Genomic DNA, 13,707 nt, shown 5'->3' with positions numbered 1-13,707 from the left:
TAACGCTAGGCGAGATCACAGACAGGAATGACCCTGTGCATCATAATGGCAGCCAAGACTGCTGGATGTCACAAAATCTGACCCAGCGTTGTTCGAATCCTGGGAAACCACTTTAGTGGCCGGGTCCCCTGCTCACAGCATAGGGAATACGAGACCCATTGTAATCCGTCCAGGAAAATAGATTCAGATTCTTAGTTCACCTGAAACTTCATTAATTACCAGACACCCCTGCCCTCTCCCCGGGATTCATTGGACATGGTGTTTGAACAGGTGTGCAAGTTCCCCCAGAGGGGTTGGGGGCTTGTTATGTCACAGGTCACAGGTCACTTAACTGACATTAGATTATTTTTATTGTACACAAGAGTATCCAGGAAGATAAAAAGGATTTTTAATTCTTTTAAACTCATCTGAACAAATTTCAAATGTACAAAAGCAGGACATTACATTTGTACGGAGTGAGGAGGGGGCCCACAGTACTGTCTCCGTTTGAAAGGAGGGAGGAGAGGGTCTACAATATAGTCATTGTACAGCAGGGTTTGAAAGGAGGGAGAAAGCTGGGGAGGGGGAGTTAATGGAATGAGTGAAATAAAACCGAAAACTAAAAATTGAATGAGTTTGGTCATAGGGACATCTGGGGAACCTATCTTGGGTCTCATTCTGACCCCAGAGGTAAATCCTGAGTGTTCTCAGATCGGGGCTTATGAGAAAGCAATAAAGGGTTTCCGCAACACCACCCAATAAATCACATCTGTGAGCATTTGGCAATTCAACGACTCAACACGTATAAATCTGAGCCATAACAGCCATTCCGTGTTATGCAGGAGTTACTGGCACCAGAAGAGAAAGGGGAGGGGGGAGCAGGAGAATAAAACTGGTCTTATAAAATGCACCAACACTGCTCTTCACATTATTTCTGTTCCGCAGTCTCCCACTCACTCCGAGCACAGGGCCTAGAATTTTAGTCTGTTTGTAGCGACGTGTCTCACCAGCGAAGGCCCGAGCCTCATCCGTTGGCACAGCTCTCAGATGACGGAGGTCACTCTTGTTTCCGACCAGCATGATGACAATGTTGTTGTCGCCGTGGTCACGCAACTCCTTCAGCCATCGCTCAACATTCTCGTACGTTAGATGTTTGGCAATATCGTACACGAGCAGAGCACCGACAGCCCCACGGTAGTATCTGAGAGAATACACAATCCAGATTGTATCAGTCCTCACCCCTGCTCACCTGCCAAAACCAGCCAGTGTACGTTGTACATGGTACATGGAACTGAAAGTGTCAAATAAAAATATATGTTAACAAATTGACTTCTGTGGTACTCATCCATACAGAGCAGGAAGGTTACCATTTCTATCTCTGATCGGTGCTGAATTAGCTGGGCTCATACAGGGCGGCAGTACGGGTGTTACAGCTGCCTCAGTGCTCCAGGGTTTGGGAGGGGGAAATCAGGATTCCTGCTCTTCATCGCGATTCAGTGACCTTGCTAGAAAGCATGCAGATGTATAGATGTTGGGCACGGAGTGGGCTATGGTGCCTCTGACAGTCAAATAGCCGCTTGACACTTACTGTCCAGGCTCGCATATCAACAATGGACACATTGAATTAAACAATAGAGGGCAGGTGGCAGCCGGGCGACTGTACCCCAGTGAGAGGCAGTATCCAGGGAACTGTACCCCAGTGAGAGTCAGTATCCGGGGAACTGTACCCCAGTGAGAGTCAGTATCCGGGGAACTGTACCCCAGTAAGAGTCAGTATCCGGGGAACTGTACCCCAGTAAGAGTCAGTATCCAGGGAACTGTACCCGAGAGAGAGGCAGTATCCAGGGAACTGTACCCCAGAGAGAGTCAGTACCCGGGAACTATACCCCAGTAAGAGTCAGTATCCAGAGAACTGTACCCCAGTGAGAGTCAGTATCCAGGGAAACTGTACCCCAGTAAGAGTCAGTACCCGGGAACTGTACCCCAGTGAGAGTCAGTACCCGGGGAACTGTACCCCAGTAAGAGTCAGTATCCAGAGAACTGTACCCCAGTGAGAGTCAGTACCTGGGAACTGTACCCCAGTGAGAGTCAGTACCCGGGAACTGTACCCCAGTGAGAGTCAGTATCCAGGGAACTGTACCCCAGTGAGAGTGAGTATCCAGGGAAACTGTACCCCAGTGAGAGTCAGCACCCGGGAACTGTACCCCAGTGAGAGTCAGTATCTGGGGAAACTGTACCCCAGTGAGAGTCAGTATCCGGGGAATTGTACCCCAGTGAGAGTAACTGTCCAGGAACTGTACCCCAGTGAGGGTCAGTATCCAGGGAAACTGTACCCCAGTGAGAGTAACTGTCCAGGAACTGTACCCCAGTGAGAGTCAGTATCCAGGGAACTGTACCCCAGTGAGAGTAACTGTCCAGGAACTGTACCCCAGTGAGGGTCAGTATCCAGGGAAACTGTACCCCAGTGAGAGTAACTGTCCAGGAACTGTACCCCAGTGAGAGTCAGTATCCAGGGAACTGTACCCCAGTGAGAGTGAGTATCCAGGGAAACTGTACCCCAGTGAGAGTCAGTATCCAGGGAACTGTACCCCAGTGAGAGTGAGTATCCAGGGAAACTGTACCCCAGTGAGGGTCAGTATCCAGGAACAGCACCAGTCACCCACTGCAGGCACAGCTATTGCAAAAGATTTTTTTTTTGTTGCTTTGAGGAAACATCATGTCTTCTGTGACATTACATCACTGTGTGCCGCATCACTTCTTCCTCCTCTTTGTTACTATTTATTGACTTAAAGGAAGCTCCAAGATGTGGTGTTTGTATTTCTTACTTTTTTTAAAACCCTGCACCGAGGGGAAATTGGAGCCTGCTCATTCCGGGCTACTGACATTTTCCCGAAGCTGGCTATATCGTGGCACTGGAGAAATCCGGGAAGCCGCCGGATGGAAGTGGAAAAGGTGTAGGCCTTGGGGATATTAGGGAAGAAAAATTGATCAAAAAAAGGTCCTTACGCGGAAGTGATGGCGCGGTATCGCTCCTGTCCGGCTGTGTCCCAGATCTGTGCTTTAATTGTCTTTCCATCTACCTGGATACTCCTGGTGGCAAACTCCACTCCAATGGTGCTCTTACTCTCCAGATTAAACTCGTTGCGCGTGAACCTCGACAGGAGATTGCTCTTTCCAACCCCGGAATCCCCAATCAGCACAACTGGAAGAGAAATGGTTTGAAGCCGTTGGTGTTTCAGAGTCAAATATCGTAATAGAACCATTGTAAAAGGACTGAGTGTGTCATTCCCAGCTGTACTGTCCTCTCTCTCCCTGTGGTTCAGACCATCTCTGCTCCACAGGGTGGGAGCCCTGCTGCCAAGCCACTGCCACTGTTCTACCACCAGCTGTTGGGAACCGCACCACGTAGTGACTTGTCCTCTGATTTTTGCTCCCATCTACGGGGATGTGCCTGGCATTGTGTGCCCCTCTCCGAACACATTGCAGGCGGAAACTCAGAATTTGGCCACAAACCCGTGACATGCATTCTTTCCGGACTCGGATCCACAGAACTCTTCTCGAATAGTATGAAGAAACTGGTCTTGTAGAGACATCAGTTACACTGTTAACTTATTGAATATATTTAAGGCGGAGATAGACAGATTTTTGAGCGATAAGGGAGTGAAGGGTTATGGGGAGCGGGCAGGGAAGTGGAGCTGAATCCATGATCAGATCAGCCATGATCTTATTGAATGGCGGAGCAGGCTCGAGGGGCCAAATGGCCTATTCCTGTTCCTATTTCTTAATGTTCTTATGTTTATACCATTAACACTCGGGTCACTATTCACAGAACACAAAACCGACAGTTTGATTAAAGGCTTCACTTGAAAATTCAGCCAAAGTAAACGATCAGGAAAACTTGGAACGTGATCACCCTTCAGCTGGGACCCCGAGGAGAGGTCAGGAACTGTCACACCGCAGTAAGGGGATTTATCCTTTCTCCCCATAGTTTTCCGAAGCTGGTATCTGCTTGTAACGGACTAGTGTTATCCTTGGTTGTGGAGCTTCTCTTGTAATTTTTCTCGCTCTCTCCTGCTTGTAGTCGCACACGTTCACCAGCAAGAGGCAGGTCAGGGTGTGTGTGCACAGCCCGAGTTACTCTCCCTGTGTGGACATGCCTACCTCACCACTCAGCCCAGTAACTCACAGTGCAAGGCCTCATGGTGCAAACCTCTACCTCATCATTTCCATTCCAGAGCCACAATGTTCAATGCCACTCTCACTCCTTTCTGTGCCTTTTACCCCCATTTTCCAATTTTCACCCCGCATCGCTTGAAGGCACTGACTCTCACTGGGGTACAGTTCCCCGGGTACTGACTCTCACTGGGGTACAGTTCCCCGGATACTGACCCTCACTGGGGTACAGCTCCCTGGGTACTGACTCTCACTGGGGAATTGGGTTCCCTGGGTACTGACCCGCACTGGGGTACAGTTCCCCGGATACTGACCCTCACTGGGGTACAGTTCCCGGGTACTGACCCGCACTGGGGTACAGTTCCCCGGGTACTGACCCTCACTGGGGTACAGTTCCCCGGGTACTGACTCTCACTGGAGTACAGTTCCCCGGGTACTGACTCTCACTGGGGTACAGTTCCCCGGGTACTGACTCTCACTGGGGTACAGTTCCCCGGGTACTGACTCTCACTGGGGTACAGTTCCCCGGGTACTGACTCTCACTGGGGTACAGTTCCCCGGGTACTGACTCTCACTGGGGTACAGTTCCCCGGGTACTGACTCTCACTGGGGTACAGTTCCCCGGGTACTGACTCTCACTGGGGTACAGTTCCCCGGGTACTGACTCTCACTGGGGTACAGTTCCCCGGGTACTGACTCTCACTGGGGTACAGTTCCCCGGGTACTGACTCTCACTGGGGTACAGTTCCCCGGGTACTGACTCTCACTGGGGTACAGTTCCCCGGGTACTGACTCTCACTGGGGTACAGTTCCCCGGGTACTGACTCTCACTGGGGTACAGTTCCCCGGGTACTGACTCTCACTGGGGTACAGTTCCCCGGGTACTGACTCTCACTGGGGTACAGTTCCCCGGGTACTGACTCTCACTGGGGTACAGTTCCCCGGGTACTGACTCTCACTGGGGTACAGTTCCCCGGGTACTGACTCTCACTGGGGTACAGTTCCCCGGGTACTGACTCTCACTGGGGTACAGTTCCCCGGGTACTGACTCTCACTGGGGTACAGTTCCCTGGGTACTGACTCTCACTGGGGTACAGTTCCCCGGGTACTGACTCTCACTGGGGTACAGTTCCCCGGGTACTGACTCTCACTGGGGTACAGTTCCCCGAGTACTGACTCTCACTGGGGATTGGGTTCCCTGGGTGCGGACTCTTGCTGAGGTGTGAGTTCTACTAGCAACTTTCCCAAGTGGCTATTCATCATATATGACCTTGAACAGTGAGCCAGCTAGTCAACCACAAGAGCCAGCTAGTCAACCACAAGATGCATCACCACCAAGCCTGTTCCTGCTCTCTTTGGTCACTGCACATGGACTTTGCTCATGGACTCACTGGATTGTGATCATGAGCAGGAACTCTGGCTGATCTTTCACCACTCTAAATCAGGATCACTGACAATCCCAGCCAATTAAAAACTCTAATTTCTAAGGTATTAGGTGATGCAGTGGATTACAATTTGACCTTTCCCTTCTGGGGCCCAGGTTTGAATCCTGCCTAGACTGATGGATGAAATTCTCAGTGTGCTGGCTCTAACTTGGGTCCACCAAAGTCTCAGCCCATTTAAAATAAAATTGTCCATGGGCTGTGGGCGTCGCTTGCAAGGCAAGAAATTTTTATCGCCCATCCCTAATGGCTCTTGAGAAGGTGTGGTGAGCCGCCGCCTTGAACCTCTGCAGTCTGTGTGGTGAACGCACTCCCACAGTGCTGTTACTCAATGTTTTTTCGTAGCTTGTTTTTTTTTACAACTGAGTGCTTTGCTATGCCATTTCAGAGGGCAATTAAGAGTTCCTGGTGGGCATGGGCCCACATTATGAAACTTACACAAAAAAAGCCTCCACACATTGAGGAGGAAAATAAAGAGTGGGCATTGTGGAGAGGAAAGGGGAAAATTGACAATGCTACAATAGGGAAACAAAGGAACAATCCAAGATTTTGTGATTTTTGAACACAGGAAGGGAGCTTCTAAGACAGAAGGTATTGGGCTGGGGTGCAGTGGCTGAATGAGTATCCACAAAGTGTGGAGCAAAGGGAGATGAGGACAAGGAGAAGCCTGGTGTTAGAGGTGGGGGAATGCATGGGATGCAAGACAGGAGAGGATCACTAAGGGGCAAGGCATGGACGGATTTGGAAGTTAACTTGCTGGAGCCCAAAGCGCTAAAGGAGCTTCGAGAGAATGTAGGTGATGGGCGTGGGGGTGTTTTGTGGGTAAGGACACAGGCTATGTCATTACGGATGGACTAAAGCTTGTTAAGGCGAGGTGGCTAGCTAAGGGAGTGTTAGAAAAGTCAACCCTCGGGGCAGCAGAAAAAGTAGAGGTTGGCAATTTTGTGAAGAAGGAAGAAAACTCTCTCGCTAAACTGGCAATCTCAATCAGAAAGGCCGTGTGATGGCTGGCGTAAGAAACAGGAAAAATCTCAGAGTGGTGCAGGAGGGGACATTTTTTCTGAAATTTCACCTGAGGCACATGGTTGTGAAAGCAGAGCATTACTTTGTATCTAACCTGCTCCACCTCCCCTGGGTGTGCTGGATGCCCCCGTGAACCCGGAAATCAGAGTAGAGTCAAAATCATAGGATCCAACGCAACAGCAGCAATGCCTCAGTTTCAAAATTCTCATCCTCGTTTTCAAATCCCTCTATGGTCTCGCCCCTCCCTATCTCTGTAATCTCCTCCAGCCCCCCCCCCCCCCATCCCGGAGATGTCTGCCCTCCTGAGCATCCCTGATTATAATCGCTCAACCATTGGTGGCAGTGCCTTCAGCTGCACAGGCCCCAAGCTCTGGAACTCCCTGCCTAAACCACTCTGCCTCTCTACCTCTCTTTCCTCCTTCAATACGCTCCTTAACACCTACCTCTTTGACCAAGCTTTTAGTCACTTGCCTTAATTTCTTCTTATGCAGCTCAGAAACAAATATTTTGTCTCATAATACTCCTGTGAAGCACCTTGGGATGTTTCTCTACGTTAAAGGTGCTATATAAATACAAGTTGTTGTTGTTATTATACCACACTTTTTACAGTAAAACATCCCGAGGCGCTTCACGGAGCATTATCAAAAAACACTGGCACCAAGCCACATGAGCAGATATTAAGGCAGATGATCAAAAGCTTGGTCAAAGTAGTAGGTTTTAAGGAGCGTCTTAAAGGAGGAAGAGAGGTAGAGTGACGGAGAGGTTTCGGGAGGGAATTCCAGAGCCCATGGCCTCGGCTGCTGAAGGCACGGCCACCGATGGTGGATTGATTAAAATCAGGAGGCCAGAATTAGAGGAGCGCCGATATCTCAGAGGACTACATCTCGGACACCATACCCATGGCTCAGCTATACCTACATGAGAACTTGATGCTGAGACTGGGCAACAAAAACCAGCAAAATATGCAATTCCTCAGCACTAAAATCCTTCAGCTTGATGAGCGCAAAATTCTACCAAACTGAAAAACATTCAAGTTCCTGACTGGAAGTTCTGGCAGTTTTTCAATCTTCCAAAGCCTACTCCTTGCAGTTCTCCACTATATACGACTTGTATTTCCCAGGAGAAACAGCAGGCTTGCATTTTTCTGTCGTGAGCCCAAGCCCCGTGACCTGTTTTGGGGTGTTTTGTAAACCTGTGCAGGATTCAGTCTGAATTTCATGTTCTGCATCAATGAACACAGCTGAAAAACAGAGAGTGAGAAGTGATCCCAGCCAACATTTGGAGACCAGCTGGAGCTTTTAAATTGAATAATAAAAAAACTGCAGCCAACAAGTTACAACCTGAAGCAGGCCCGCAAAATCAGCTCGTTCCCAAGGCCCAGATCCTCTCAGAGATTTTAAGCTTGGGATTCTTGTTAAAATCAGAAAATGGATTGATTCATTAGAAGGTTAGTATTTTGTCAGTGTTTCTCTCTTTAATGCATTACTGATTCAGAATCTTTTAGCGTAATGCAGGTGAACTTTAACTTGCTTTTGTTGGATGACTCAATACATGTAAAGTGGACCCATGTAAGCAGTTCGAGCTCCCTCAATGGCTCTGGGGGAAGGGTGCACCCACCTTGTGTGGTATTAAGCCAACTTCAAATCGCGCTCTGTCCTGAGTTAGTTTAGCAACAATTGGCTTCTGCAACCCTAAATTAGGGAGAAGAATATCAGCAAGGGTTCTTGCTCCCAATTGCTATCCGATGACAAACAGGTGGGAAGTGCTTGAGAAACTGTCGAGAGGTGGGCGCCGGAGGGACTGGAGTGCATTATCACCCCCGGCAACCAAATTTTAATTTGATTTTATATGTTTTAAAGTTTAATTTGTTTTAATGCCGGGTTTTAGTGTCCTCCCAGTCAGGGGGCACTTGTATAATTTGCCTCTTGGTGCCCTAAAAAAAACAACAAAAAAAAGGGCACTTGAAAAGCGTTTGGAGTGTCTCCCCCCTTTAATAAGGGGGCACTTGAGTTAATGTTTATTTTGTTTCAGCAAAAGAGTTGTGTGTCAGCAGGGCACGATTAGGCTGTGATGCCCCCATGGCCAAATAGCATGTCAACACTCACTGCCTAAGCTCACATGAAGATTGGCCACTTAACGGAGGTACCATCGGGCAGCCACTACCTCTGGGACTGTGCCCCAACATGAGTCAGTGCAACAGGAGAGATATACATGTGTTTTTACAAACGGTCACAGCAAAAGTTTATGGTAAAATAATGGGCATATTGATGAATGACTTTTAAAGATGTTAACACAGCACTAGTGACACAAAAGCAGGCTATAGCCCGACAGGGTCAGGCTGGAATTAGCTGATAACCGAGTAAAGGAAGGCTGACTATACAGAATTCTACCTCCATCCTGTCAGAGGTCACAAGGTGTCTGCTGCAGATTGCAGCTGCTATTTACTCAAATTTAAGACAGGAAATTTAACAGCTATAAGATTAGAAAATGACCAGACAGCAAACTTCTTTACTTGCAAACTGTTTATTGCCTCATTTTACCCAGAGGGTGGTGAGCATGTGGAACTTGCTACCACAAGGAGTGGTTGAGGCGATTAACACAGGTGCATTTAGGGAAGCTGGATAAATAGGAGGTGGGTGGGGTGGATTGACCCATCCACCTCCACGGAGGTGTGTGGGGGGCCTGACCCATCCACCTCCATGGCACGAACCTGGTATTGCAGTACTTCCAGGAACGGTGCAGTGGCTCTCGGCCTTTTGGCTAAGAGCATTGGCGCAGAGTGATCCTTGATGTGTGCAAGGTGACCTCTGGCGTTTGTGATTTGACAAAGAATTGGAAAGATTGGCTACGAATAATAAAAAAAAATTAAAAAAATAAATAAAAAATAAACACGAGGAGAAAAGAATAGGAGAGTATGTCGATCGGGTTAGATGAAGTAGGGTGGGAGGAGGCTCGTGTACAGCACAGACCTCTTGGGCCGAATGACCCGTTTCTGTGCTGTAAATTCGATGTCATTAACAAAATGAGGTGTGTTTTTTGTGGAACATTTGTCCTGCTTTTTTTCCTTAATTGTCTGCCCGCACTAAGGGTCACTGATACTGATACTTATCAGTGGTCATCATCATCATAGGCAGTCCCTCGAAATCGAGGAAGACTTGCTTCCACTCTAAAAGTGAGTTCTCAGGTGACTGTACAGTCCAATACAGGAATTACAGTCTCGGTCACAGATGGGGTAGACAGTCGTTGAACGAAAGGGTGGGTGGGGAGTCTGGTTTGCCGCACGCTCCTTCCGCTGCTTGATTTCTGCATGCTCTTGGCGACAAGACTCGAGGTGTTCAGCGCCCTTCCGGATGCACTTCCTCCACTTTGGGCGTTCTTGGGCCAGCTATTCCCAGGTGCCAGTTGGGATGTTGCATTTTATCAAGGAGGCTTCGAGGGTGTCCTTGAAACATTTCCTCTGCCCATCTGGGGCTCGCTTGCCGTGTCGGAGCTCTGAGTAGAGCGCTTGCTTAGGGAATCTCGTGTCGGGCATGTGGACGATGTGGCCCACCCAACGGAGCTGGTCGAGTGCGGTCAGTGCTTCAATGCTGGGGATGTTGGCCTGACCGAGAACACTGATGTTGGTGCGTCTATCCTCCCAGTGGATTTGCAGGATTTTGCAGAGGCAACACTGGTGGCACTTCTCCAGTGCTTTGAGGTGTCTACTGTATATGGTCCACATCTCGGAGCCATATAGGAGGACGGGTATCACTACTGCCCTGTAGACCATAAGCTTGGTGCCAGATTTGAGGTCTTGGTCTTTAAACACTCTCTTCCTCAGGCGACGTTGGCACACTGGAGGCGGTGTTGGACCTCGTCACTGATGTCTGCCTTTGCTGATAGTAGGCTCCCGAGGTATGGAAAATTGTCCACGTTGTCCAAGGCCGTGCCGTGGATTTTGATGACCGGGGCGGGGGGGGGGGGGGGGGGGGGAAAGACAGTGCTTTGTGGCGGGGTCAGTTCAGGTTGGTGGAAAACCTTTGTCTTACAGATGTTTAGTGCAAGGCCCATGCTTTCATACGCCTTGGTGAAGGTGTTGATGATGACTTGGAGTTCGGCCTCTGTGTGCAGATGCAAGCATCGTCCGCGTACTGTAGTTCGACGATCTGGCCTGGAGATGGTGAAGGTTGAACAGGTTCCCACTGGTTCTATAATTTAGTTCCACTCCAACGGGGAGCTTGTTGAGCGTGAGATGGAGCATTGCAGCGAGGAAGATCGAGAAGAGGGTTGGCGCAATGACGCAGCCCTGCTTGACCCCGGTCCGGATTTGGATTGGGTCTGTGGTGGATCTGTTGGTCAGGATCACAGCTTGCTTGTCATCGTGAAACAGGCCGAGGATGGTGAAAAACTTTTGGGGGCAGCCAAAACAGAGGAGGACACTGCATAGTCCATCGCGGCTGACAGTGTCAAAGGCCTTTGTGAGGCCAAAGAAGACCTCACAACTGTCTGCCTTCAATGACTGTCTGTCCCATCTGTGACAGAGACTGTAATTCCCGTATTGGACTGTACAGTCACCTGAGAACTCACTTTTAGAGTGAAAGCAAGTCTTCCTCGATTTCGAGAGACTGCCTATGATGAGTTCGGTTACTACAGAAATCATGGCACAGAATATTGCATTTTATCAGGGAGTGTGCCGCACTACATTAATCACGGCACAGAATGCCAGATAGCTCTGGGGAGTGAAGCATGTTCTACATTAATCACGGCACAAAATATTGTACCAGCACAAATTTATAACCTTGAACAACTCTATTTCTAATGATTTTCTGCAGATCCAGTAGAAACCGAGATGGAACCACTTATTAAAAAATCCACAAGCAAATTTCACGTTGATAAAACAAATTTGGAGGAAATACATGGCAGGCCTGTCAGCATCTGGTACTAAAAGACAGCTTAATGTTCTGGAGGGGAACCCTTTGTCAGGTTAATGTACTGAAACTGTTAAAAGTAATTTGGAATGCTTAAGCCACAAATTGGGAATAATGCACAGGACATGTGACTGCAAATTTGATGAACAGGGTATTCTGACCCTGCACTCAGGGCTGGAATATTGGACCTAAACCGTCATGTGTGCAAAGACTGGGAAATGTAGGATGGTGACTGGGAATCTGGAGGCTCAAGGAGCAATATCTGGAACAAAAGAAACTGGAAATTGTACTGAAGGGACACTGGTTCCAGGGGAACTGCAGCTCCTTCAGGAGAGGTGGGGGGAAATGGAATAAAAATAAAATGTGGACGTCCCCATTACCATCAGCTCTACATTATACCATGGCAGAATATTCTGGATTCTTTCTGTAAAAAGCACACAATGCTAAGAGCTCTTGTCTTACTCAGGGTCTTATCTGGGCTCAGAAACAGCTGTTTAATTTCTCCTTTTCATTTAAGTTCTGTTGGTTCTGAAGATGCCAGCAAACGGTCACTAGATAAAAACAAAGTAGAACATCTCACACACCACATGGCTACTCACCGGCAACAAACATACTGCACAGAGCAAGTTCCATGACAGTCGAAAGACAGCAATACCAGAAGATGCTGGAAGGGACCATAATACTTTAAATATACAAGTCTGTCTCCGAGGCCACGATCTCTTGCCCAATAATCCACCCAGAGGGGAAAAGTGGTGCTGTGAAGTGGTGCTGAGAAATGACCAGCTTGTGGAAACAAGATTACAACAACAATAATGGTGGTGCTGATATTCACAACATCAGGTTCAGGTGGGAGAAGCCAATCAGCCCATCCGACTTATGCTTCGATAGAATCCTGAGACCCCCCATTACAGCATCTAACTGTCTCTTCAATTCCAGTATTTTTGCCTCCACCCTATCTAGAGACCATTATAGGTATCAATCACAAGTCTTTTGGAACAAAGTTTGCCTGAAGGACATAGAAGTGGACTGGGACTGAACCTCACTGAACCCAGCTGGGGTGGGTGAGGACACGGATGAGGTGAAGATAAACTGAGTACACGGAGCAGGGTGGGCTTGGGTTCCAGGAACACTGAATGCTAGAAAAAACCTTCAATAGATATGGATGAGGAAGGCAATATAGTCCATATTAGTTCATCTTGGAAAAGAAAACCTACAGCCCCAATTCCACCAGAGTATCCGACCATCTATTAAATGATTCCAAAGTGTTTGCCTCCACTACCCAACCTCTCTCTTTCACATGTGTGAAGAACAACATCCAATCTTACGTTGGTGGTGAGGTTTTTTTAAAATCTATTTAATAAAAATTTTGCAGAGCCCCCACACTAATCTTTGCTTCTTCTCATCATGGCTTTTGGTCTCTTTTTCTGTCAACACTTACCATTGTAACTTGCCAAGTCAACATTTATCATTTAATGTTGCTATGTCAATGGTAATACAGACTCTGGCCACTAGATGTCTCTGTGAAAGGAGTTTCTGAAGTTCTTCTCCTAATTCTATTGCCATTTTATATATCTATATTAACAATCTTACTTCTGTGTGAAATTCCTGTCTATAAAACCTTACTTCCCATCATATCTTTGTTACACTTTTATAAATTATAATGGAAATGGCCCATACAAAATCATCTGTAATTACATCCTCCTGCCTGTGCTGGTGCTGTAGCTCCTCTGGTTGTACTGCAGAGAAACTGTTGTGTTCCAACCAACTTTTAGTTCCCTGCTTCCCAAATTCCTGTAATTTTTGCTAATTAAATGTCTACTTATATCTATTAACATAGTAGAAATCTTATGTTGGCTTGCATTTCCTGTCAACCTTTTGCATTATAAATTCCAATGTGCACAATTATAATGAAAACTACATAGGCAAAATTGTCATGCAATAATTAAAACTTCCCCATTGTGGAATTACTGCATTGTCAACACAGTGGGTGTGGATAATTACAACCTGACAAGTTTACACAGGTAGCTATCATTCTAAATTTGGACATGGGAATTTATAATGGAAATATTAAAATAAGGACCAAATATATAACAAAATGGGGACAATTACATTTGTACAGCCTGGTCCAATTATCTCCAGCTCTCTAATCCCCCTTCACTTGAAGATTATACTTGGTCATGATA

The 13,707-nt window shown here is 47.5% G+C and overlaps 1 protein-coding gene across 1 annotated transcript in view; it reads right to left on the bottom strand.

The window, feature by feature from the left end:
- The window catches only part of LOC139228650 (ras-related protein Rab-11B-like), a 35,433-nt gene that overhangs the window by 8,761 nt on the left and 12,965 nt on the right, over positions 1-13,707 (bottom strand). The window contains exons 2-3 of the mRNA XM_070859866.1: positions 2,986-3,181; positions 987-1,180 (exon numbers count right to left, since the gene is read on the bottom strand). Coding sequence (XP_070715967.1) covers positions 987-1,180; positions 2,986-3,181 — 390 coding nt within the window. The remainder of the gene's footprint in view (positions 1-986; positions 1,181-2,985; positions 3,182-13,707) is intronic.

Source organism: Pristiophorus japonicus, chromosome 18, assembly GCF_044704955.1.
Source record: "Pristiophorus japonicus isolate sPriJap1 chromosome 18, sPriJap1.hap1, whole genome shotgun sequence".
NCBI classification, from domain to species: Eukaryota; Metazoa; Chordata; class Chondrichthyes; family Pristiophoridae; genus Pristiophorus; species Pristiophorus japonicus.
Note: the sequence above shows the minus strand (reverse complement) of the source record. Positions and strands in the feature narration are given on the sequence as shown.